This window comes from Pan troglodytes, chromosome 1, assembly GCF_028858775.2.
Source record: "Pan troglodytes isolate AG18354 chromosome 1, NHGRI_mPanTro3-v2.0_pri, whole genome shotgun sequence".
Classification (NCBI taxonomy): domain Eukaryota; kingdom Metazoa; phylum Chordata; class Mammalia; order Primates; family Hominidae; genus Pan; species Pan troglodytes.
This window is the reverse complement of record NC_072398.2, coordinates 39461323-39485298: the sequence shown is the minus strand read 5'-3', so window position 1 is coordinate 39485298 and position 23976 is coordinate 39461323. Positions and strand designations below refer to the sequence as shown.

General features: G+C 48.2%; 1 protein-coding gene across 2 annotated transcripts in view; it reads right to left on the bottom strand.

Moving 5' to 3' along the window:
• The window catches only part of LAMB3 (laminin subunit beta 3), a 53626-nt gene that overhangs the window by 21817 nt on the left and 7833 nt on the right, over positions 1–23976 (bottom strand). For both annotated transcript variants that reach the window (XM_054658208.2, XM_054658213.2), the window contains 11 exons: positions 23730–23794; positions 22777–22931; positions 11390–11504; positions 10764–10837; positions 7350–7541; positions 5983–6046; positions 5496–5689; positions 3528–3648; positions 2650–2838; positions 952–1107; positions 300–496 (listed from right to left, as the gene is read on the bottom strand). In XM_054658208.2, the coding sequence (XP_054514183.1) occupies positions 300–496; positions 952–1107; positions 2650–2838; positions 3528–3648; positions 5496–5689; positions 5983–6046; positions 7350–7541; positions 10764–10837; positions 11390–11504; positions 22777–22931; positions 23730–23757 (1485 nt within the window). In that variant the 5' untranslated portion in view covers positions 23758–23794. The remainder of the gene's footprint in view (positions 1–299; positions 497–951; positions 1108–2649; positions 2839–3527; positions 3649–5495; positions 5690–5982; positions 6047–7349; positions 7542–10763; positions 10838–11389; positions 11505–22776; positions 22932–23729; positions 23795–23976) is intronic.

Genomic DNA, 23976 nt, shown 5'->3' with positions numbered 1-23976 from the left:
GCTCATGGCCACCTCCAGAGCTGCTGTGCCCACAAAACAAGGGCTCCCACTCAGAGATGAGCCTTGAAGTCAAGGCCCAGCGTAGGCCCTTCAGAAGGTGTGGTGCATATGGTATTACTGATGGCCAAGAGCCACAGAGGGAGGGACATCTGGTGACTTCCCCAAATGAGAACGGGGACAGAAGACGCCCAGTCTGACAGGGGAGAGGCCTAGAAGGGCAGCATGGAGGGGCAGCAGACAGGCTGGTGCTCAGGACCCCCCTCCCACTGAGGGGCCCCCGGACCACCCTCACTTCGTACCTGGTTGCACTGTGGGCTGAGGGAGTTGTGCGGGTCGCAGGCACACGGTTCACAGCCCTGGCCACTGGCCAGCTTCCAGTGGTAGGGAGCACACTGGTCACATTTGGGACCCACCACGTTGGGCAGACAAAGGCAGCGCCCACTCTCCTCGTCACACGGCATGTCCCTCCGGGACCCCAGGATGTTGCAGTCACAGCCTGCAGGAGGAGAGCTGCTGAGCTCAGGCAGACGCTCCATGAAAAACTCACCCCCAGAGGACACACATCCAGGGAGGGGCGCTGCCTGGGAAAAGAACTGGGCAGGGCCCTTCCCTGCAGATGACATGGCTGACTCACAGGACCCCTGCGCTGTCCCACCAGTTCCAGCCACCTGGCAGCTCAGCCGCCTGCCTGCCCACCCTCCATCTGGCTGACTCAGTCCCACCTTCCAACTCGGACGTGTGCTGCCACCTGCTGGAGGCCAGTGGCACAGCATCTGGCGCTGGGTAAGAGGGCAAGAAGTCCGGACTCCTGGCAAAGGCCCAGGCATACCCCCTCTGTCTACCCTGCAGTGGGATTTCCTCTGAAGAGAGCACAGTGAGCAGGGCAAGCCGTGGGTCTGGTGGCCCCATGCAGCCCACCCCACGTCATGCTGGGCCAAGCCCCCTACTCACGGTGGCAGCCCTGCGGGTTGGCATAGGTGAGTCCAGTGAAGCCCGGCTTGCATAGGTCACAGCGCTCTCCCTGCACTTGCTCCTTGCACACACACTGCCCGGTCACTGGGTCACAGGGAGCCCCTGGCACTGCCCCATCCGGATCACACTCGCAGGCTGAGAGACAACAGCAGCCACCGCAGTAGGAACAAAGAAAAGTAGAGTTCAGAGCAGATTCCAGGAGCCAGGCTGCCTGGTTCAAATCCTTGTTCCACCACTGGATTTCAAATTCACAGCCTTAGTCAAGTTACTTAATCCCTCTGTGCCTCAATTTCCTTGTCTATAAAATAAAAATAATGATACAGCCTTCATAGGCTTCTTATGAGAAATAAATTAGTAAATGGCTGGGCGCGGTGGCTCATGCCTGTAATCCCAGCACTTTGGGAGGCCGAGGCAGGTGGATCACCTGAGGTCAGGAGTTCGAGACCAACCTGACCAACATGGTGAAACCCTGTCTCTACTAAAAATACAAAATTAGCCAGGCACGGTGGCGCATGCCTGTAATGCCAGCTACCAGGAGGCTGAGGCAGAAGAATCACTTGAACCTGGGAGGCGGAGGTTGCAGTAAGCTGAGATGGCGCCATTGCACTCCAGCCTGGGCAACAAGAGTGAAACCATCTCCATTAAAAAAGAGAGAGAGAGAGAAAGAAATGAGTAAACATAAAGCAGGGGGAGCATATTTGGCACATGCTAAGTACTATAGAAGGGGTTTTGTTGTCATTACTTACTGAGCAACTACTCTGTGCCAACCACTGAACTGGGAACTGTCACATGTTGCCTCATGTAATCTTCATGATAATCCTGGAGATTATTATTCTCATTGTACAGAGGAGGAAACCGAGGCTCAGATATGTCAAATAACTTATTCAAGTTCTCATTACAAGTTCATGCAAGAAACAGGGATCAAACTCAGTTGTGTCTCACTCTTCCCAGAAACAAACATCAACAGAAAGTGACTCAGCTTTCCCCAACCCCCACTCCCTGACTTCTTTCAGACCTTTCAAAATGTAAGACCCCTTCATCCAGAAAGTCTTTTCTGACTAAACCTGCCCGAATCTGATTGCTTCAGTCCAGGCAGCCCTCTCCTATATGAAGTCGCTGGCTCTTGTGGGCATGTTAAGCTGCCTCTGCCTGTTGCCTCCCATTACATTCACAAACACTCCCTGAGCATCAGTGATTTTCCAGTCAGTGTGCTAGGGCTAGAGGATGTGAGAAATAATCCTCGCCATGGAGGAGTTCTCGATGTTGGGAGAAATAGAAAATTAAATCACAAACCTCATTACAACATGGTAAAGGCAATCATATACATACGGAAAAGGTGCTTTCATCCCTCTTCTGCAGGTGTATACAGTTTATATTGCCAAACAGTGTGTGTGTTCCCTGATGGCAGAAACTGTATCTTATGTTTACTTTTTTCTTCCCTATGCCCCAAATAAAGCCTAACTCTTGATTGATTGTCCGATTGATGGTCCAGAGAGGTTAAGTGACTTGCTCAGTAATAGCTAAATTAAAATAATCTCCCACAAATCCTGACTCACAGCCAAGTTTTCATGCTCCCTGAGGGCCTTGGTGTGCCCAGGAACATGTACTCTGTTGTACCCAGAGGAGATGGGGAGTAACAGACAAATGACACTCTGGGACTCCGGAGCCTCTACTCACGGATGCAGGTCTCCTGAATGGAAGCTCCCGGGCGCCGGTTCCGGAAATAGTGCAGCTGACACCGCTCACAGTTCTTGCCTTCGGTGTGGTCCCGGCAATTGTCACACACACCTCCATATGCCCCCTGGCTGGCGGCAAACACAGCGGGGTCAAAGTGACATGTCTCTGAGTGCCCGTTGCAGTCGCACCCTGGAAAAAGAGAGTCCCAGGGCTGACATCTGACCCACACCTTTGCTATCTACAGAGCATGCTCCACAAAAGCTCACTGGCATCTGTAACAACTCTGCAAGATGATCAAGGCAGGGAAGTGGGGAAACTGAGGGCAAGGGAGGTTTGTATAACTTATTTAAGGTTACATGACCAATAAGAAAGCAGAGGAGAATAAGAACTCAGCCTTCCTGATTCTTACTGTTGGAATAAACCCAAGAACAGTGGCCATGTTGGGCCAAAGAAAGAGCCCTTTGAATGCTCTATCCCCAACCCTCCCACTGCCAACACTGGTCTCCTCCTGGGTCACTGCCTGTCTCCAGGATGAGAATCTCTGTTTTCCTCATTTATGTAAACAAAGGGCCTGATTCTAGGGAGCCATTTGAAGTAGGAAAAATGACAATAGAAAAACCAGATATGTCCTAAACAGGGTAAAGCAACTGGAGAGGCCAGAAGAAGCAGGCTCTAGCTGGGGACAGTGGGAGGATGTCACCCAAATACTCTCTCCATCCTCACAGAGCCAGGAGAGCTTGAATTGTAATGGTGCAATTCAGTTTAGATTTACATAAGAAAGACTGGATCCCCCTGCATCCCAGGTGAGATCATCGAGGCCTAGAGGGGCCAGCACTCGACCCAGACCTTACAGGGGAGGGGTGATCCAAAGCTCCTACTTTGGCATTCATGGGCGTCCTGGCCCTCCGCCGGTCTCCAGGGCCGGTTGTTGTAGAAGGGTGCACAGCGCTCACAATTTGGGCCGGCAGTGTTGTGCTGGCAGACACAGACATCGTGGACCTGGGAGGGGGACCATCAGCCATCAAGAGTAATCAACAAAGAAGGGCACCAGGGATGGACCTGCCCACTGCCCTCTGACCCTCTGCGCACCACTCAGCATCTGGCTTAGATCCCAACCCTTCCAGGAAGCTTCCTCTGAATGCCGCAGACTTCACCCAGCTCCTGTGAAACTGTCTGCTATTGTTCTGCACATATGAGCATGTGTGTGTGTGCACGTGCATGTGCCCGCACTGCTCCCCTAGTGAGGTTTTTGCAAGCTCGCTGCTTGCACTTGGACACCCCCATGACACCCAGTCAGAGGCAGCGCTTGGCAGGTGCTCAGACACCCTTGGCAAACTGTGGGATCCAGAAGCTGGTGGGGCCCTCTGGAGATTTCTATTCCAACAATCTATGAATACAGTTGTTTGGCTAATGGAACTGTTGTGATGAACTGTCACTAGACTCATTAAGGTATAAAAATAGAATAGCTGTTGTGTGCTAATTGCCTTCCAAATTAAGCCCAACACCTTCAGCTTGGCATTCAAGGACCTGTATGATGTTAGCTGCATTCACAGCTCCCATGTCCGGCTGACAGCATAGCAAGCTGAACTTCTAGCTGCTCCCTCTGCAAGCCCTACTTTCTCCACCTTTTGGCCTTTAGCAATGGTTTTTCTTCTGCCTAGAATTCTCTTCTCTCTGTATTCATTCACAAAATCCTGCCAGCTAGGCTCCAGCTAGAATGGCACCTCTCTCATAAGGCCTCCCTGGTGCCTCTAATTCCATAGATCTCAACACTGGCTGTACCTCAGTGTCACCTGGGGAACATTTTTTAAAATGCCAAGGTCCAGACCCAATTCACTCTGAATCTCAGGGATGAGACCCAGGCAGTGGCACCTTTTAAAAGTGGTGATTCCACTGCATGGCCAGATTTGAGGACCACCAGGGCTGGGTGGCTCCCTCCCACCTCGTCATGTCATAGCATGTTGTATTGCCTCTGTGTCACTCAGCCTTGGGTTCTAGGAGTATGTCTCATGGGCCCTGACAGATGACACACTCCCTGAGCTGGCCTCCCTCTGTACACCTCTGCAGCCTGGGGCAGAATTTGGCCCAGAAGTGGAAAGAAGAATGCCAGCTGAGGCTTGTGCCACCTCTATTTCCCACCCAGGCCATCTTACATGATTTCCTCCTGTCCGCCTGTCACTAGGACAGCTGTCACGCTCCCATGTTGGGTCCCTCTGCTTCTTTGCTCAAGGTTCTCTCTTCTCTACCTGTGGTTCTCAAGCTTGGTTTCACAGCAAAATCCCTTGGGAGGGGAGGGCTTGTTAAACTGGAACGTCTCAAACCCCATCCCTGCTGAAGCCAATCCGCCTGGTCTAGGGTAGACTTAGCATCTGTACTAAACATTGGTCTCTCACCGTGCCCCATATCTCACAACTAGCTGAGACTTTAAAATCCCCAAACCAGTAGCTCTCAGACCTGGCAGTACATTCGAGTCACCTGGGAGCTTTAAAAGCCAATCATAAAATTAGAATATCTTAGGGTGGAGGGCTGGGCAACATTTTTAGCTCTCAGTGAAATTATAATGCATAACAAGGGTTGAGAATCATTGGCTTAAACTCCCTCCCAATTTCCACACTTATGTAAATGAAATGAAAATCATCTCAAATTAGGAAGCAGATCTAAAGAAGTACTAAATGATTCTGATTTTTGGAACGAAAACCACTTAGATTTTTTGTTGTTGCTGCTGAAGTATTAAATACCCAAGTCTTAGATTTAGTGCCCTTCCTGCTTTACAGGAGCCCCAAGAATGTCTGTAGTCTGCCCTGGTCCTGCCCCCTTCCTCTCCCCTTCCCACCCTAGGCTGTTACCTGCACAGCGGTGGAGGGGCCTGCAGAGGCCCCAGGCTTGGGTGCACAGCGATCAGCATGGCCGTGACAGAAGCAGCTCCCCTGCAGACGGAGCTGCGACACAGCATAGTAGGCGCTGGGAGGGTGGTATCCCCTTTGGGGCACAGGGGCCAGCCTGGTGAAATTGACTCTCAAGTTTGTGATCTCCCCCAGCTCTGAGAGGGCCAAACAGCAAGGAGGGAAGAGTTGGAGAATGGAAAATAAAGAAAGGAAGTTAGAGGCACATAGAGTCTCCTTCATATGTGATACCGTGGGCCATCCTTTCCAGACCTCAACCATCCCATAGCATCCCACAGACAATATCCCTATGGGGCAAGCAGGGTAAGTATCAAATCCCCAACCACATTGACAAAAACATGAAAGACCAGGAAATTTCCATGACCTGGGCTCCAACTCTGTTTCCTTTCCCACCCATAGTTCCATGGACAAGAGAAGTAACCACACTGACCTTGAATTTTTTGACTTTGAGTTGCTGGAATCCCAGATGCTAAATCCATAAGGTTAAGTTGGACCTACAGAGGGAAGGGAAAGAGAAGCGCTGAGGAAGAGACAAATAGTGTGCCCCGAGTTCAGAAGAAAACTTCCTTTCCATTATATGCCTCACACTTGAAGTCCTTGTTACCTGGAACCTGAGATAGACCATGGCTATGAGGCTTGTCATCTGCTGTGGGGGAGAAAGATGATCACTGGGCCCTAAACGTGTGTGTGTGTGTACCCCCCCCAACCCCTGCCAGTTGAAAATATAAGTATCCTAAGAATTTTCTGAGTTCCCCGGGTCAAAAAGTATGGTAAGATATATCATCTACATATGAAGGTTTAGGAGATACTAATTTTCTGATGACTCAGGATGAGTGAGAAATCTAAAACCCAAGGATGCGTGAATGTGGGTGACCACAGCACTCTGGACAATCCCAGTTTCAACTATGCTTTGATTTATTTTTAAAAAAAAAAACCCACTCATCATCTACATATCCCAGGAAGAGTTTTCACATCAGCCCTCCACAAGTTAGGAAAAAGTTCTTATCTGGTGTGTGAAGAATGTAGATTTGGGTAAGGGTATAACCAAGGAGGAACTGCTAAACCCAAAGGAAGAGTTGCATGGCCTGCATAGAGGGCCCCACTCTGAGCATCGGTCCACATGAGAGCAGCTCTGAGGGCTCACCTGTGTCTCAGCCAGGGAAAGGAGAAGAGAAACTACAGCCTCCTCTGCCAGGGAATGGGGAAACGCAGTTATGAAAGAATTTGACCCACGCTGGGAGGACTTAGGGAGAAACATTCTGAGTTTTTCTTCAGGCAGGTTCTTATTTCTAGCTCAGGGTTTAAGCTCAGGAGAATTCGGGCTCTGGGTTTACCAGAATTCCCTCCAAGGGCTAAGACTGGGTTAGATGGATAGATTAAACTGAAAATGTTTATTTTTGTGTTAAACCCTACCAAGGTGAAATGAAATTTGTGTAATTTGCTCACTTGCATCTAACTAGCATCCCAAAGTCCTCATATCAAAGTAGGGTCGATTTCATCTTCCCACTAGAGGGACGAGCCAATGAGTCATGGGGGAGGGGGCTGTGGAAGACGGCAGGGGTGAGTAATGCGGTGGCCCCAAGGTGTTGCTGAAATATCCTTCCTCAGCAAAGAGGATAAGCAGCAAATGTTTTGAGGGTGGCCACAGGGGTCGTTACTGGGGGGAATTCAGGAAAGTCAGCAAGGGGAGCTGGCGAGGGTGTTTCCGTCCCTTCTCAGGAGTCCATGTGGCTGTGTGAACAGTGGGACATCAGGGATTTCTCCCCAGGCCTACTTTTCAGGATTCCCTCTACCTACCTTCCCCCCATTTAGGCGTGCATTAGGCCTCTGAGGCAGGGACTGGCACCGAACATCCTGCCAGCTCTGAGGCCGACCCTGGCGGACCCGAGGGAAGGTGGAGGTGCAGTCGGCAGCCAGGTACTGGTACACTCGCCAGGTCTTACCGAAGTCTGAGGAGCGCTCAATCAGCATGCCGGCGGGCATGGGCCCCTGTGGAGACAGGGGCAGTGTGCAGAGAGGAGGCACTGGGGCTGTGCCCCGTGGAGACACAAGCAGAGAGACAGGCTCCTCCAGTGAACTCGGGAGAAAGGGGGCCCAGTGGGAGCAAGTGGGCTCGGAGCATCCGGGTCCAAGCCTCCTGGCATACCACAGGCCACAGAAGTTTCTCCCAGGATCTGCCTTCCAGGAGTGATCCCTAGCTCAGCTCACCAGGCTTCCAGGATAGACATTTCTCTGCTCCTACACTTCGCACAGTTGACCATTTTTTATTCTCTCTCTCTCTCCTCTCTCTGTCTCTCTCCTGGAACTCATGTCCAGCCTCCTCTGTCACGGCCCTCCAAACCACATTCCCCACTCACCAGAGAGCTCTTCCTGGGTGATTATCTGATCTGTGAGAGCTTCAATCAGTCTGCACTGATCTCATGATATAAACTGAGCACCTTAGCATGACATATTGAGTCCCTGCTCCTTCCTCTAAAATGATTTCATCCATTTTGGGTGGCTTTAAATGTGGTCTTTATGCTGACAGCTCCCAGCTTGAACAACTTCCTGGAACTGCAGGTCTATAAACTCAGCCTCCAAAGCAGATACTGAACCAGGCCCAGGCCTGTCTCTCCAGCTTCAGTGATCTCCCTAGTAAGCTTCATCTGATTTCCCCTTTCCCCACATTCACTCTTACTCAGTCATATCTTCTGTTGTTTGTTTGTTTGTTTGTTTGTTTGTTTTGAAACAGAGCCTCACTCCGTCACTCAGGCCTGAGTGCAGTGGTACGATCTTGGCTCACTGCAACCTCCGCCTCCTAGGTTCCAGCGATTCTCATGTCTCAGCCTCCTGAGTAGCTGGAATTACAGGCGCACACCACCATGCCCTGCTAATTTTTGTATTTTTAGTAGAAATGGGGTTTCACCATGTTGGCCAGGCTGGTCTTGAACTCCTGACCTCAAGTGATCCACCCGCCTCGGCCTCCCAAAGTGCTGAGATTACAGGTGTGAGCCACTGTGCCCAGCTAATCATATTTTTAGCAGAGACAGGGTTTTGCCATGTTGGCCAGGCTGGTCATCTTCTTAATGATTTTAAAACATAAAATGGGCCTTGTCAGTCCTCTGCTAAAAATCCTCCAATACTATTCTGGAACGAAATCTGAACTTCTGACCATGAGTGAAGAGGCCCCAGGCTCCCTGGGCCCTGCCTCCTCTCAAGCCACCTCTTCTCTTCAAGCCCTAAACCAAGCTCAGTCCCTCCTCAGAGCCTTTGTCCAGTCTTTCTTGGAATGCTCCTCCCGCTGGTGGGTTCCCTCTCATCTTTTGTTCTCAGCTGAAATGTCATTTCCTGGTGCAGATCTTTTGATACCTGACTGAACTGCATTCTCCTGCTCATGTCTCGCCCACCCCACCCTGCCCCATTATTTTCTATTTCAGCATCTTGTTTCCTTCAGAAACGTCACCACGATTTCCAATTATTTACTTGTTGGTTTCTTGCTTTTTATTCTTTTCCTGTGAGACCAGGATTTCTCAACCGTTCTCACTGTTAAAGTATTGAGTTGGAGAAATCTTAGTCCTAGAAGCTGTCCTGTGCACTGTAGCCTGGTGAACAGCATCCCTGACTTCCACCCACCAGTTATCATTACATACCCGTAGTTATGACAACCAAAAATGTCTCCAGAAATTGTCAGATATCCCCTGGGGGAGAGGAGAGGGCAAAACAGTGCCCCTGGTTGAGACTCAGTAAACCAGGCTGTAGCCCCTATTGTCTGTGGTTCACAGGTGGACCCCCAACACCTAGCACATGGGTGTTTAGCACATATTTGTTGAACGAATGGTGAATCTTCAGTCTGCTCCCCTCCCCCTGTGTATACCTGGAAACTCATCTCGCAGCAGTCTTCAGCCCTCCACATCCCTGCCTTTTGCCACCAAGCACATTTCACTCTCCAGGCCCTGTGTGCATTCCCTTGCCCCCAACCCCAGTCATATACCTCATCTTCTTGCCGCCTGCCTCCCGGCCTTTGTGCTTATGGTTCTGTTTTCTTGGAATAAACATTGCCCTTCCCCTGGCCATTACTGGTCTATGAAAGTTCATCTTCCCCTGGGTGCACTCCCTGACAAGCCCTCCCAAGACAGACCATGCAAGAGCCCCATTCTGGGCTCCCAGCACCTCTTCTTACCAATATCAGAGCACACATTGCACTCTCTCACTACTGACTTCCCCACGTATGGTGAAAGCAGCTTGAAGACTGTGATTTGGTTTTATTCATCTTTATATCCCTAACATCTGACACCAAGCCTAATGTGTAATCAGTGTTCAATAAGCGCTCACAAATAATTGACAAATAAATGAACAGGTGAGCGATGATAAAGTGAGGAGACTATTTAACACTGTCTATCAAATGAATATGCTGCCCTTCAAAGTTGCCACCTTTAGAGACTGGGCATTTATTCAAACAATGCTGGCATTTCTCAAAATATTTTTGACCTTTAGATGGGGCAAGGCTCTTAGAGCCAACTTCTTCAGTCATGTAAGAAATTAGGTCCTATTACTTTTTATTCCAAGCTCATTTTAACTCCTGAAAATTATATCTCCCTTCCTAATCCTTTAATCTTATTAACCAAATTTGATCATTGAATATCTGACTATTTCTGTAGAAAGAATAAAACCAAATCATCTCTGAAAAGAAAAAATTGACCTATGGCAATTAAATGAAAATGTTTCCTCCAAAAGAAGTATCTAGAAGGCTGTTCTAAAGGCAGAATCTGAAAGTGCTTTGAGAAGTAATGGCGCTGAATGAGTAGATTGCCCACCAAGAGAGCTGCACCAAAGGAACATCCATCAGTTAGTTGGATAGGCAAGTTCTTGGCTGCTTGTTAGAGTCAATCTAATATGCAAAGTTATTAAAACAGAGTATACCAAGAATACACAACTGTACAACAAGCAACCGGGCCCAGTAGAATTGGTACTTGGCAGAGCTGAATTAATTAGATGGGTTGAGGGTGGAGAATGAGAGAGGAAGAGGATATGCAACCACTGCACGGCCAAGACAGGGAGCCAGGAGGTGCCACTTTTAGCCCAGGAGCGAGTCCTCTGCTGTCACCATGATATAGGCTCGTGGTGAGTGTTGCCCCAACCCAGAGAGACAAGGACACTGTGCTCCTCCATGGCTCCACGCCCACATGGCCCAGGAGCCCCTCTCTTATCCACTGCCACCCCCAGGAGGCACACCTGGAACTCCATCATGACTTCTTGAAGCTGGAATCTCCTGTCCAGGTCCAGCTGCAGAGAGACAGGGTTCACATCTGGAAGGACAAAAATTAGAAACTGTCAGCCAGAGACTTTCCACTTCCCCAGCCCTGAAGGAAGCCCTGGATTAGACTAGCTCTAGGAAGTCAGAAACTCTCTAACCTTGATTTTCCAAACTCCCTCTTGGAGAGGAGTGGGGAGTGGTATGTTTCTGCTTATATTATCTATTCAAGATCCTATCTGTTTTTGGCTAAGTTTCCTTCCCACCATCACCTGATGTCTTCAATACTTTGGAGGGCTTCAACTTGTCTGTTCCACACAGACTTGTTCCCCAAACTTAATTCTGCAAGCCCACCCACTGAGACTGAGTGGAGGGAAATAAAGACATTCCTCTCTCCTCACACCCTTTCTTTCACCTCCAATAAATTCTTCTACCATAACATCCAACAGACCCCAAATATGAGGCAGAAGGATTCTTCTTGTCAATCACCCATGTCACACCACCATAAGAAATGCCTGGGAAACCCAAAGGGTTATAGGGCACCTTCCATTCATCTTATCCTGTGGAGGCTGTACAGTTTGAGTTCCCATAGATGGCAAATGCTCACCATTCTGTGACTGCCACCAGCGCATGGGGCCGGAGGATGAAGCCACATTCTCTACTCGGTGACTGTAGTAGTTGTGAGGCTGCCTGGAGTCACACTTGCAGCATTTCATCTGCCACTGTGGGAGAGGGAGATAGCAGACACTCAGAGGTGGGGTCCTGATAGAATTCCCCCTTGCGTCCTGAGATCCCAGCATATCTCCTCTGTGGAAATCCTGCCCTTAGGAATCACTAATTTTATTAATACACTTTGAAGGATTAATCTCTTAAAACACAGCTATTGGTCATCTTTTAATTGGTCATCTTTTAATTCCTTTGTGCCCCTCCTAACACATAGCAAGTGAATGGTGAATAGATGTGTGAATGGAGAAGAGGTACGAGGTGGGAAAAAATACTTGAGTATATGATATTGCCTTGCAGAGAAACTTGAGAAAAGTGCCAAGGGAAAAAAAAAAAAAAGGGCGGGGGGAGAAATTCATATTATTTGAGCATCTACTACATACTGGGCACAGGCTGGAAAGTTTTATAGCTTACCTCATTTAATCCTGGCAGCCTGGGAAATTCTGGGGTTTTAAGGATCAGAGAGAGAGGACTCCAAAAGAGGACAAGGAAATGTGGAGTTACAGTCCTAGCTCTGTCACCTCTACTTCCTAGGCTTAACTTTCTCCTCCATAAATTAAGTGGGGATTGAGCTAGAGCTTTTCATTTACCCAGCAAATGCTTATTTAGCATATACTATGTGCCAGACTCTACTCTGGGCTCTGGAGTTATAATAGGGAACAAAACAAAGGTCCTGCCCTCAGGGACCCAAAATTCTAGTGACATTCAAATGATCTCTAAGGCCTTCCAGCAGTGACATCTGGGGCTTGAGTATCTTTCTCAGGTTCGGTATTCCCTACCTACAGGAGAGCAACCGGCCTCACTGGGGAGGTCCCCAATAACCTGGCCTATGCTTATCTCTTGGAATGAGACAGGAGCCAGAACTGAACCCCATAGGTTTCATGGCAGAGCAAGGATCACCAAGAAAAAGAGCATGGCCAGAGAGGCGACGTATCCCTTGTTCTTTTAGCTTGTGCCTATGTGCATACATATACACATACACACACATGCGCACACGCACACACACACACACACAGATAACACGACCTTTTCCCAGCTCCCCCATATAATGCACATAAAATCTGCTTTCTCTGAGTAGCCATGATCCCAAACCCTGTGTGCAGCTTAAACCATACTGTCCAGAGGGCTCCAGATTTACCCACAAATAGATGCAAGGCTTGGACAAGAAACTCCTGGACCTGCAGGTCCTTCTGGGTAGGGAAAACTGTCCCTCCACACACCCTGTACCGCTGCTTTCCTCTAAGCCTCCACTCACCAGAACAAAGAACCGACCCAAAGAGTCTGAGTGGATATGTGGGGCCTATGCCTTGAGTGATAGAACCTCCCTGCCCAACACCCATCTTCCCTCTTCAAAGCTGGCACAGCCTGCAACAGGAGAGAGCAAAGAGGGGAGCCAGGTGTCTTGGTTCCCTGGGCCTCTGCTTCCCACTCCACTTTCCAGGTCTCACCCAGTCTGCAAATGAAGAGAACTATCACCCTTCCTAGTGCTTGGAGGTGCCCTTGGCATGTCCAAAAATGCTTTATTAAACATTCATTCTTTGGGTGTTTAAGGCTCAAATAACAGCTGGCACATAAGCCCTTTATAAAGTAGTACCCATTGGTGGGGTGTGGTGGCTCACGCCTGTAATCCCAGCACCTTAGGAGGCCAAGGCAGGCAGATCACGAGGTCAGGAGTTCAAGACCAGCCTGGCCAATATGGTGAAACCCTGTCTCTACTAAAAATACAAAAATTAGCTGGGCATGGTGGCAGGTGCCTGTAGTCCCAGCTACTCGGGAGGCTGAGGCAAGAGAATCGCTTGAACCTGGGAGGCAGAGGTTGCAGTGAGCCGAGATCGTGCCACTGCACTCCAGCCTAGGCGACAGAGCGAGACTCTGTCTCAAAAAAAAAGTAATAAAATAAAATAAAGTAGCACCCATTGCCCCACCTCCCACCACTGACTGTGCATTCCCTTGCCCTGTTATTTTTTTTTCATAGTACATATCTCCACTTGACACATTGCATATTTACTGTCTATTTATTTATTTGTATATTGTCTGCCTCCCTCTTCTAGAATGCATACTCCATGAGGGCAGGAATTTGCATTCCTTCACTGCTGTATTCCCAGTGCTTAGAAAAATACCTAGCACAGGCCAGGCGCGGTGGCTCACGCCTATAATCCCAGCGCTTTGGGAGGCCAAGGCGGGCGGATCACGAGGTCAGGAGATCGAGACCATCCTGGCTAACACAGTGAAACCCCCTCTCTACTAAAAATACAAAAAAAATTAGCTGGGCATGGTGGCGGGCCCCTGTAGTCCCAGCTACTCTGGAGGCTGAGGCAGGAGAATGGCATGACCCCTGGTGGCGGAGCTTGCAGTGAGCTGAGACTGTGCCACTGCACTCCAGCCTGGGCAACAGAGAGAGACTCCGTCTCAAAAAAAAAAGAAAAAAAAAATTTAAAAAAAAAAAAAGAAAGAAAAATACCTAGCACATAATACACCCTCACTAAATACTTCTTGAATAAACGAATAGCAAATTTTCAGTAAAGGCAAACTATTTGCATTAGCATTATTACTAGGCACTCCCTTCCTGCACTCAGGGAGTTTGAAAGGAGGGGTGGAAGAGTGAGTAGGCAATAAAGCATCAGTAGTAAGTGATGGAGTACAACCATGTGCAGAGGAGTCCTTGGTAGTTTCAATGCAATAACCTACTTAAATCTCACAATAACCCTACATGATAAGTAGTATTAGCCCCATTTACAGAGGGGAATGCTGAGGCACAAAGAGGCAACATGACTTTGCTATTGACTGATCCCCAATGTTAGCATCAGAAAGGGTCCCTCTCCTCTCTCTCTTTCTCCCTTCTTTCATCCTCTCACTTCCACTCGAAACTAGCTGAGTGGCAAAGATGTAGGGAAGTATGCTAAAGGGTAGCAGTCTCTGTCTCACGCAGCGAGCCCCAAGAAGGGCTTGGTCTGACCTTGAAGCTTATCACAGGGAAGGCTAAGGCAGAGAGAGCACTTTGGGAAGAAACGGGGCTTCTCCAGCTGACTCAGCTCAGTTACCACAGAAACTGGAGACCTGTCGCTGGCTGAAACACCTGAGCACTTAAAATAATCCTTTCTGGGCAAGAGAAGGCCCTTGCTAGAGCCTGACTCCCCTCCAGACCCCTATTTTGGTCCCTGGCAGTAAGCATGCCCTTCTTTATACTCTTCCCAGCCTCTCAGGGACAAACTTTTCCACTCCCGTCCTCTGTCTGCACTCAGCACATGTCCTGAGGAGAGACAAGGGCCAGCTGCCTTCCGGCCGCCTGTCACCAGAGCTTTCTCCCCAGCTCTGCTGGGAGCTGGTCCAGCCCTTCCCTGGTCAAGAGAGTGCCAGAAACAAGCCTCTTTCTTTCCCTGGGCCATGGGACAAGGAGCTGGAGACTGCGGAAATGCCCCTGATACTCCCAAACGACAGGATATTATGTAACTATTAAAAACACTGTTTAGAGAAAACATTTTAATTGCATGGAGAAATGATTATATTATGTTTTATGAAAAAAAGCTGGGCATACACTTGCATATACATTATAATCTCAAATATATGTGTGTGTGTGAATATATATATGTATATATTTCCATTTAAAGGAATGTAAAGTATTTGGAAGGAAATACACCAATATATTAAGTGAAAACATGAAATTGCTGATATTCACACATTTTGACCTACAAAAATGGCAACTGCATACAGTTCAACCTGATGTCTCTGGGTAGTGGAATCATAGATAACTTTTTTTCCTTCTCTGTTATTTTTTATTATGTTTAAGCTTTTTTGTTTGTTTGTTTTTTGAGACAGGGTCTCACTCTCTCACCTAGACTCTGGAGTGCAGTGCCACGATCTCTGCTCACTGCAACCCTCTGCCTCCCAGGCTCAAGCGATTCTCCCGCCTCAGCCTCCCAAGTAGCTAGGATTACAGGCACATGCCACTATGCCCAGCTAATTTTTGTATTTTTAGTAGAGACGGGATTTCACCATGTTGGCCAGGCTGGTCTCAAACTCCTGACCTCAAATGATCCACCCACCCCAGCCTCCCAAAGTGCTGAGATTACAGGTGTGAGCCACTTGCACCCAGCTTGTTTAAATTTTTATACCTTGGATACATATTAACTTTTATATTCAGGAGAGCAAATAGTATTATAAAACAAAACCAACTAAAAATGGCCAGGGTTTATTGCCCTGCTCCTCCCTCAGTCTTCATGGGGATAATCTGGGGCACCCATGCCTTCTTCTCCTTCTGTCCACGTGTGCAGGCACTGATGGCAGGATCAGATGGCATCATAGGCTTACAAATGCATGCTGCTTATCACAGTACCATAGCCAAAGGAATTTACCTCAATCCTCGGAGACAGGCTAAGCCAACAGGCGAGACAGGTATTTTAAGTAGCTCTGCCTGTCAACGAGCTAGCAGGACAGAAGCCTGAAATAGAGCAGTTTATGGCAGAAGCCCACATGAAGACAAGCTGCTAATTTATCCTTCCCCTCTGGGTCTCAGTTTCCCTTTCTGCTTTATTCTTGTATGCTTATATGTAGGGTGCACACATTTGTAAGCGTCGTGTGCATGTGTGATTCTCAGTGTGAGGCTCTTCCTCTCTCATATGTGATGTGCCCCCATCTCTCCCAGTGATGGCAGCTCTCTGCTGCAGCTGCTTCCCTCTCTGGGGTCATTTGGCTGGCATTCTCCTGGCTGCATTACCTCAGAGACACAGTACTATTATCAATTCAGCCTGTCAGGCCTCCAGCCAGTTTGGCTCCTACTTGCTCTCCAGCTGGAAAGGCTAGGCCTTCTCCCTTATCCTAGAGCTTTCTAGAAGCTCAGCAGTCTGGCTGGAAGATGAACCCTCCCAGAGAGCCAGGGGAGGGCAAAGGAGCAAGAGGGCAAGAGCCAGCAGGGGCCTGAATCATGGTGGAGATGGGTGGAAAAGGAGGGCACACACAACTAAAAACTCTGAGCCTTTGTAAAACACAGAGCTAATTCTGGGGGAGAATAGGAAAACAGGCTCTGATTATGCATGGCCCAGCTCCCTCCCATGAGGAAGCCAGAGGGCTGTCTGAGTTCATCTAAGAAGCTACGATCGGGTCATGGCCACCAGCCAGGGCCAAAAGCAAAAAAAAAAAAAAAAATCTAGCTGCCTTCAAGAAAATACATTTCCTCCACTTCCACATTCCTATTGGTGAAATGCAAGGGTTGAATGAGATAATAAAGTTCCATCTTGTTCTAACATGCTCTTAGAGTTCTTCCCTGCTCTAGCACATCAGCCCAGAAGTTAAAGGCACTCTCAGCAAGTAGACAAAGAAAGCAAGAGAAAAACAAGACATTCACCAGATGCTATCCTGGAGAAACACTTTTTCCAGCAATATGGACAGGGAGAAGGAGATCCTCGAGGCCTATGGTCAGTCAGGCCTCCATTAGGACCTACCGCAGTTCAAAAGCCTCAGCATTTCTATGTCAATGCATATTGGCAATGAAGATCAAAAGGCAGCACCTACTGCAGGCGCTGGGTAGGAGGACAGCCGTATGTGAGATACTTTCAACTTTGTCTTTTTCCTTATCACGAAGTGAAATTTTGACCAAAGCCTTAACTCAGTACAGCTGTTATTTCCATCCTAACTAAATTCAGAAATCACTCTCTGAAGCTGATTATAGAGATGATATATGCTACACACTCAAAAATTACACTGCACCAGCCTCAGTCCTGAGCAGTGTACATATATTATCTTATTCCATCCTTCAAAAATCTCTGAGGTAGCTATACTACATTTACAAATGGTAGGTATCCCCATTTTGCAGATTAGGAAAGTGATAAGTTAAGAAATGTGTCCAAGCCCATAAAGTTAGCAAGGGATGAAGCACAGATTCTTGTCCCACCTGTCTGACTCCAAAACTACCTGTGCTGTTCTTTTTTTTTTCTTTCTTTCCTCCCCAGCATACTGGTGCTGTTCTGATTCAAGGAGCATAGCAGTCACTTGGCAATCACTGAAAATTTCAGAGTTGGTTTTCAGGAAACTCCCTTCTTCTGCTTCATTCCACCCCACTGGAAAGGCAACCTCAACTTCAGCACAGACATCTCCAGAAAGAGGGATGTCCCCTGGACCTGAGTGCAGAAAGTTGGCTAGTATGCCGGGGACCTCTACAGGTCCTGCCAGTGGCAATGGCTACAGCCCCTCATATGGCACCCAGGCAGGGGGTAGATGGCCAGGAAAAGAAGCAAGGTAGGTCTGCAAGACAGTTCCCAGAGGCTTCTGTGGGCCTGGACCCCAGAAGCAATGGAGTGAGAAGCCAGGCTAGCAAAGTTGTGAGGCCATCCAGGTTTGTCTTCGGGCCTTCCCATTTCACATTTCTCCTCTCTGCTTTTAACCTCACAAGGCCTACCCCTTAGCCCATAACAATTAGGACCCAAGAATCTCACATTCCACCAACCCAAGTTTTGCTTCTCTCTGATAGCAATTTTTCCCTACAATGTCCCTTTCCATTTTCTTCTATCCCCTGAAAACAAGACTCATTTTGGGTCTCGTGGGTCCCTTTGCAAAAGTCACATCTAAGTTTCTGATAAACATACTCTTGCTGAGGGATGAATGGCAGGTCATAGATTGATATGGTGCTTTTCTCAAGGCTATCTGTGTTTTAAACAAGGAACTCAGTAATGCTTCATCCAAAACAGTAAACTCCCAAGGTAGAGCTCTGGAAGCTTTAGACCTGCTTAGAGCTTCTGGGAAACAAAAAAGCAGATATTTTGGGCCGGGGGGAGTGGCTCACACCTGTAATCCAGCACTTTGGGAGGCCAAGGCGGGCAGATCGCTTGAGGTCAGGAGTTGGAGACCAGCCTGGCCAACATGGTAAAACCCTGTCTCTACTAAAAATACAAAAATTAACTGGGCATGGTGGCACATGCCTGTAATCCCAGCTACTCAGGAAGCTGAGGCAGGAGAATTACTTGAACCTGGGAAGCAGAGGTTGCTGTGAGCCGAGATCATGCCACTGTACTCCAGCCTGGGTGGCAGAGCAAGACTCTGTGTCCCAGAAAAAAAAAAAAAAAAAAGCAGATATTTTGGTCAGAGGCGGGCTCAAAATCCCTTGTGGGTTGAGTACAGGGATCATAGTACATATATGAACACATCCTCTGCCTACACATTAGCCTTCCTGAAAATCAAGAAAACAGACAACTGTCAAACAAAGAAAGGCAGTGGTTGTTGGGGTGTGTGTGTCAGCGGGCAGGGGGATAAGGGTGCATTTACATGCATGTGCGCCTGCGCGTATTAGAGAGGAGGGACTTCCAACTGGCTACTGTTCCTCAGCTTGTTTCCAAGAGATAAAAATGACAGCGGTTTGGCTTAGATAATTAACCTGAGGAATGCGCTGTGTAAGACTGTTATTAAGGCAGCTGGGCAATTAAGTTTTTCCCCAGAAAGGGAGGGAATGGGGGATAAATAAAGCATTTAGGGGAGCAGACACAACACTGGAGGAGACATTGTTGGGAGCAGAAATCAGGGATGGAAAGCTTTCCGGCAAATCCGCTGGTTCTTGAGGAATGTGTGTCATCCCAGAGATGACCGAAGGGCATGGTGCAGCCCCTGCCTTCACACGCCCTGAGAGAGGACAGTGGACTCTCAGGGTCACACACAGCCCATCTGTCTCTGAGAAGCAAGCTGAGTGGCCAGCGCTGAATAAACGGCAAAGGTTGACTAACCCAGCTCCTTCACTTCACACATGGAAAAATGGTGGTTTGGTGAAGAGCCCTGACTTTCACAAGGCCACATCCCTGTTATTAGTGTCAAAACCAGAACCAGAATGAGGGAGTCCTCACCCCCAGTCTGGGGTGACTTCACTAACCATGACCGCCTGTGGATTCTTCAACAGCTCACTCTAAGTCAGATTGGCACCGATCACCTTGGGAGGCACAGAGGAGGGCAGCCCAGGGATGGGTGGATTTTAGTGAGGTACGCGAACGCATGTCCTGATCAGGGAAGAAATGCTCAGGAGTGTGATTTGCAGATGGGGCAGCCTCTGCATGTGGATGCAGCCACCAGGAGGCAGGCAGGAGAGAAGGGTTGGATAGAACAGTTTGCATCTGCCAGGCACTATGCTGGTGGTCACTTTACACATTCTTTTATAGAGTGCTCATGACAACCACTGAAGCCCATTTTTCAAATGAGGCCAACGGATAGCACAGAAGTAAATGAGGGCAGGGAAGCATCACAGAATCACAGACATTTTCATCCATGCCTTGAGATTGAGGGAATAATAGTGCAGTGAGTTTTCCTAGAATCCATCTAGGAGCTGGAAGAAAGAAAGCAAGAGGCCAGGGTGATGGGACTACAGCTTCAGGCCATTTTGGCAAAGAACAGCCTTGTCCCAACCACAGACAGTTAATGGGTCATCAAAGCAGATGAGCCCAGAAGGGCAAAGTTGGGGAGGCAGAGAAGATGCCATAAGGCAAAGCTGGCCAAGACCTATGTCCATTGCAAGGGTTGCAACATGGACCCGGAATTTACAGAAGCAAGCCCTTGAGACCAGTGGGATTCAGCAACTGAGACAGAATTGGGTGGAGGAGGTAACATGCAAACAGGCTAAGACTGGTCCACAAAAAGGAAGCCACACTTGGAGAAAGGGAACTAGGAGAGACAATTTTGGAACTAAAAGGAGTCTCTACTGCTCCTGTAACTCCATTCTGCTGAGTCGCCCTCTGTTAGTCGGCTGGAACTGGGTTGGGGAGTGGAGTGAGCAAGGCAGAAATGTCCAGGGGTCATAAATCTCCACCCCATTGTCCTTGCATTCATGGCACATCAGTAGGATGTGGCACAGAAGAATGATCTGGTCCTGGGCTCAGGGCTCGCTATGTCATCCCTGCATGGAGATAGAACAGAGGCACTAGCCAGAGGCCTTGGCTTCAGGGAAGTGTGTCTGTGGGAGTGGGAACTAGTAGAGAGGGGTGATAGGGAAGGGTGAAGGGAGAGGCAGTAGGAATACAGCATTGCATTCGGCCAGCCTCATTTCTGGCTGTGGCTGTCCAGTACACCCCCTATCTCTAACTACTCAGAAAACTCAATACACGATGTGTTTCTCTCGGAAGTCTAAGATCCCAGCACACAACCAAACCCTCCCAATAGCTCACAGGGAAAACAAGAGCCACTTCATGGGTGTTATAAGAATTATTTGAGATAATTTATATAAAACTCTTAATATGATGCCAAAGACACATATGATATGCTTAATGAATTATAATTGCCATTAGTATCATTTAATAACAAAATAAACAAAAACTGAAATTAGAACTCAGCAGAATTAAAACCTGAATTTCTAATTCTTATCATGCAGCCACCAGAGCACCCAGAGAGGGTTCAGGGTACATCTGTCCAGAGAACAAAAAGGGAGTCTCTATGCCTTTAGTATCTATCTTCATTGCTGGAACCCATGGCCTCTGCAAAGGGTAGGCATGTAGTAGTGAGGGAAACAAGACAGAGAGGTAGAAAATGGGGGAGAGATGCTGATTGTCAGCAGTCGGCTCATTGCCAAAGAATGTTAGGGTAAAGGAGGGACCCTAAAGACCATCTCATCTAATACTCACTTACAGAAAAGGACAGTGAGGCTTACACAGGGGTAATCTCTTGCCCAAGGTCACACCTCAAGTCAGTGGCAGACCTGAAACTACACACTACATGAAAGATACTCCCTGCTATCCTCTATTCTTTCCAAAAGGCTAGATAAATTTATTCCCCCTTAGAAAAAAAAGAAGAAACAGCCAGTGCTTCTCAGCTTTCACAGCAGAAAAATAGCTGAGATTTATCCATCCCCAGGGTTGCAAAAGTCTAGACTCTGTTTTATAAGCACCCTGTTTTGCTCTCAAGGGGCTACTTAGGAGCAGAGAAGACAGCTGGCTTCCTGGGGCATCAGAGAGGCAGAGGGCAGGCCAGTGTTAAGCCAAAAGCCCCAAGCCTGGAGGAGGAGAAACTTTTCAGACAGGACTGGGATCAAGGGTACATCCCAGCACAGGGGTCTCTGACCTCTCCTTGCCTCCCCTCCCAAAATGCAAGTCAGCCTGAGAAAGGAAATCGGCAGAGGTCTCCCTGAAATTTTTAGATATGGGCTCATAATTTGGAGGTTATGGGTGGAGGGAACAGCCAAAATCACTCTGTTGCCTAAAAAAAAAAAAAATTTTAATTTTTATTTTTTTAAAAATTCAATACTCAATACTGCCAGGTCCCCTGATGCTCATGGAGTAATCTAGACCCACAGGGAGTCCTGGCTAGGGCTGGCCATCTTACCCAACCCTGTCAAATGAGCTTCCCCACATCCAAGTGGGTGAGATGCAAAAACCACAGCCATCTCTGCTCAGCAACTCCAGTCATTTCCCTATACCATCTGTGCTAAAATAGCCAAGAGAACACAGGGACTAGAAGGGCAGTGAGGCCCAGAGGCCATATCAGATACCACCTTCCACAGCCCAGAAGACAAGGGCAGCCTGGAAAGGGGACAGATAACCCCAGTCTCTTTCCCCAAAAGGCTAGAGCAACTCGGGACAAATCACTCCCTTATCCATTCCCTTGTTCAAGCAAAATGGCTAAATGAGGCAGCTGGTAGACAAGAAAACACTGAGTGATTTCAACTTTGGTAAAGAAAGATTCCCCCCTGTTGAGGGCAAACAAAAAGAAAACCAAAGTTCCTATAAAAAAAGACCCAGAGACAAATTAGAAGAAAAGTTTGTAAAAGCCATGACTAACAGGCAATGTTAGTCATAGCTCAAAGCATCGTGTTTCTGGATTTGATCCAACTTACATCTGAGCCTCTGACCCTGCTGGATAAGCTCAAGTCACTTCCTCATCTATCTCACTGACCATGGCACAGCTCAGTTCCTGCCATGGCAAGAACACAGTTCGGCCCACACATCCCAGCACCAAATAACACATGAGGCTCCATACACATAAACGGCCAGTGTTTGGCCTATTTGCCTATTCCCAAGACTTGAAAGACTATCCTGCCCATGCCCAAGGACTGAGAAAAGACTCCGTGTCATCTCAGAGAGATAAGAGAGAAATGAGCTATTTAGTTAATTCTGAGTACATTTCCTCTTGCCCAACCAACAGGTAAATTCCTTAGAGGCAAGGATCTGGCCTTATACTTTCACTGCACTCCCCAGTCTGTGTAGTACACAGGGCTTGGCCTACACCAAGTACATTCTAAGTATTCAGTGGACAAATGGCAGCTCACACACCCCTCCCATCCCGCCTTCCTCCAGTCCTGGGAAGTAGGCCTACCTCGCCATACTGGGTGCAGTAGGTCTCAGGCTTGGTCAGTCCACAGGTAGATGAAGCTCGGAGAAACCGGGTCCTCCCAACAAGCAGGTCCCCAACAGGTGGATAGCAGGCCCCACGGGAGCAGGCTTGTTGGGCATGCAGGAGGCCAGGCAGGGCTGAAATCACAGGGATGTGTGATGGCGCAGTCCAGAAAGAGAGGGACCCCACTGGCCACCCCAGTATCTTTCAGGGACGCTGACATTAGCAAGATTATATCCTTTCCCTCACTCAAGCTTCCACTCGCTGCTGGCAGTAATAATTGCAGTATTGATACTGTTATATTTTGAAAGTTGATTTCATATTCCAGAACTCAAAACTTGAAAAGGAGAAGAGGAGAAACACTGGCAACCAAAAACCATAGATGACCCTAAAATATGGCTTTTAGAACCAGACTGGAGACATAGACTCGGTCATCATGACAAGGTCCGCAGCTCTTTCCACCTGCATTGTGGCCTCTGTCAGCAGCCCAGAGGAGGGCTGACTGCTGAGCCATTGGCAGAACATTAAGAAAGGCCTGCATTTATTCTGCTCCTTTATCTTCAAAGCTGCCCCAGCCATACTTTGTGAGTGCCCAGCTACAATTCACTGGAAAACAGGAACTTAAGCCACAGTGGCTCTGGAACCAGCTTGAGAAAGGATGGGAAACTGTGGAGAGCACTCAGGAAACCACAAACCACCCTTGGCTGAGAATAAGAAGACATTTGGGAGCCTTTCCAGAGTGGCAGAGAAACTTCTTCCCCAAAGGCCCAAAGGAATGGGGAAATCTCACAGGTGTCCCCAGTAGACAAGTATTCCCAACTGAAGGGACTACAGGTGACAGGTGATGCCCACACTTTGGCAAACTCTCCTTCTCCCTGTGGCTGTTGCCTCCCTGCCATATAACAGGGCCTAGAAGGATGGGAAGGGGTACTTACCAAAACACAAGAGGAAGAATGGTCTCATCTTCAGCCAATGGGGTGATCCCCAGAAAGGACCTTCCCTAGGACACAGCAAAGCAAACTGGGTACAACAGTGCAAACCCCTAGAGCACACTAGCCCTTTTTCTTTTCTGTTTCTAGACTCAAGTATTTTTCAGAAGTCTTTACCTAGGGTCCTGATCTAGGACACTTGGAGCAGCAGATACATTTGTAGCTTGGAAAATGCTGGAGCTCTAGACCCTTG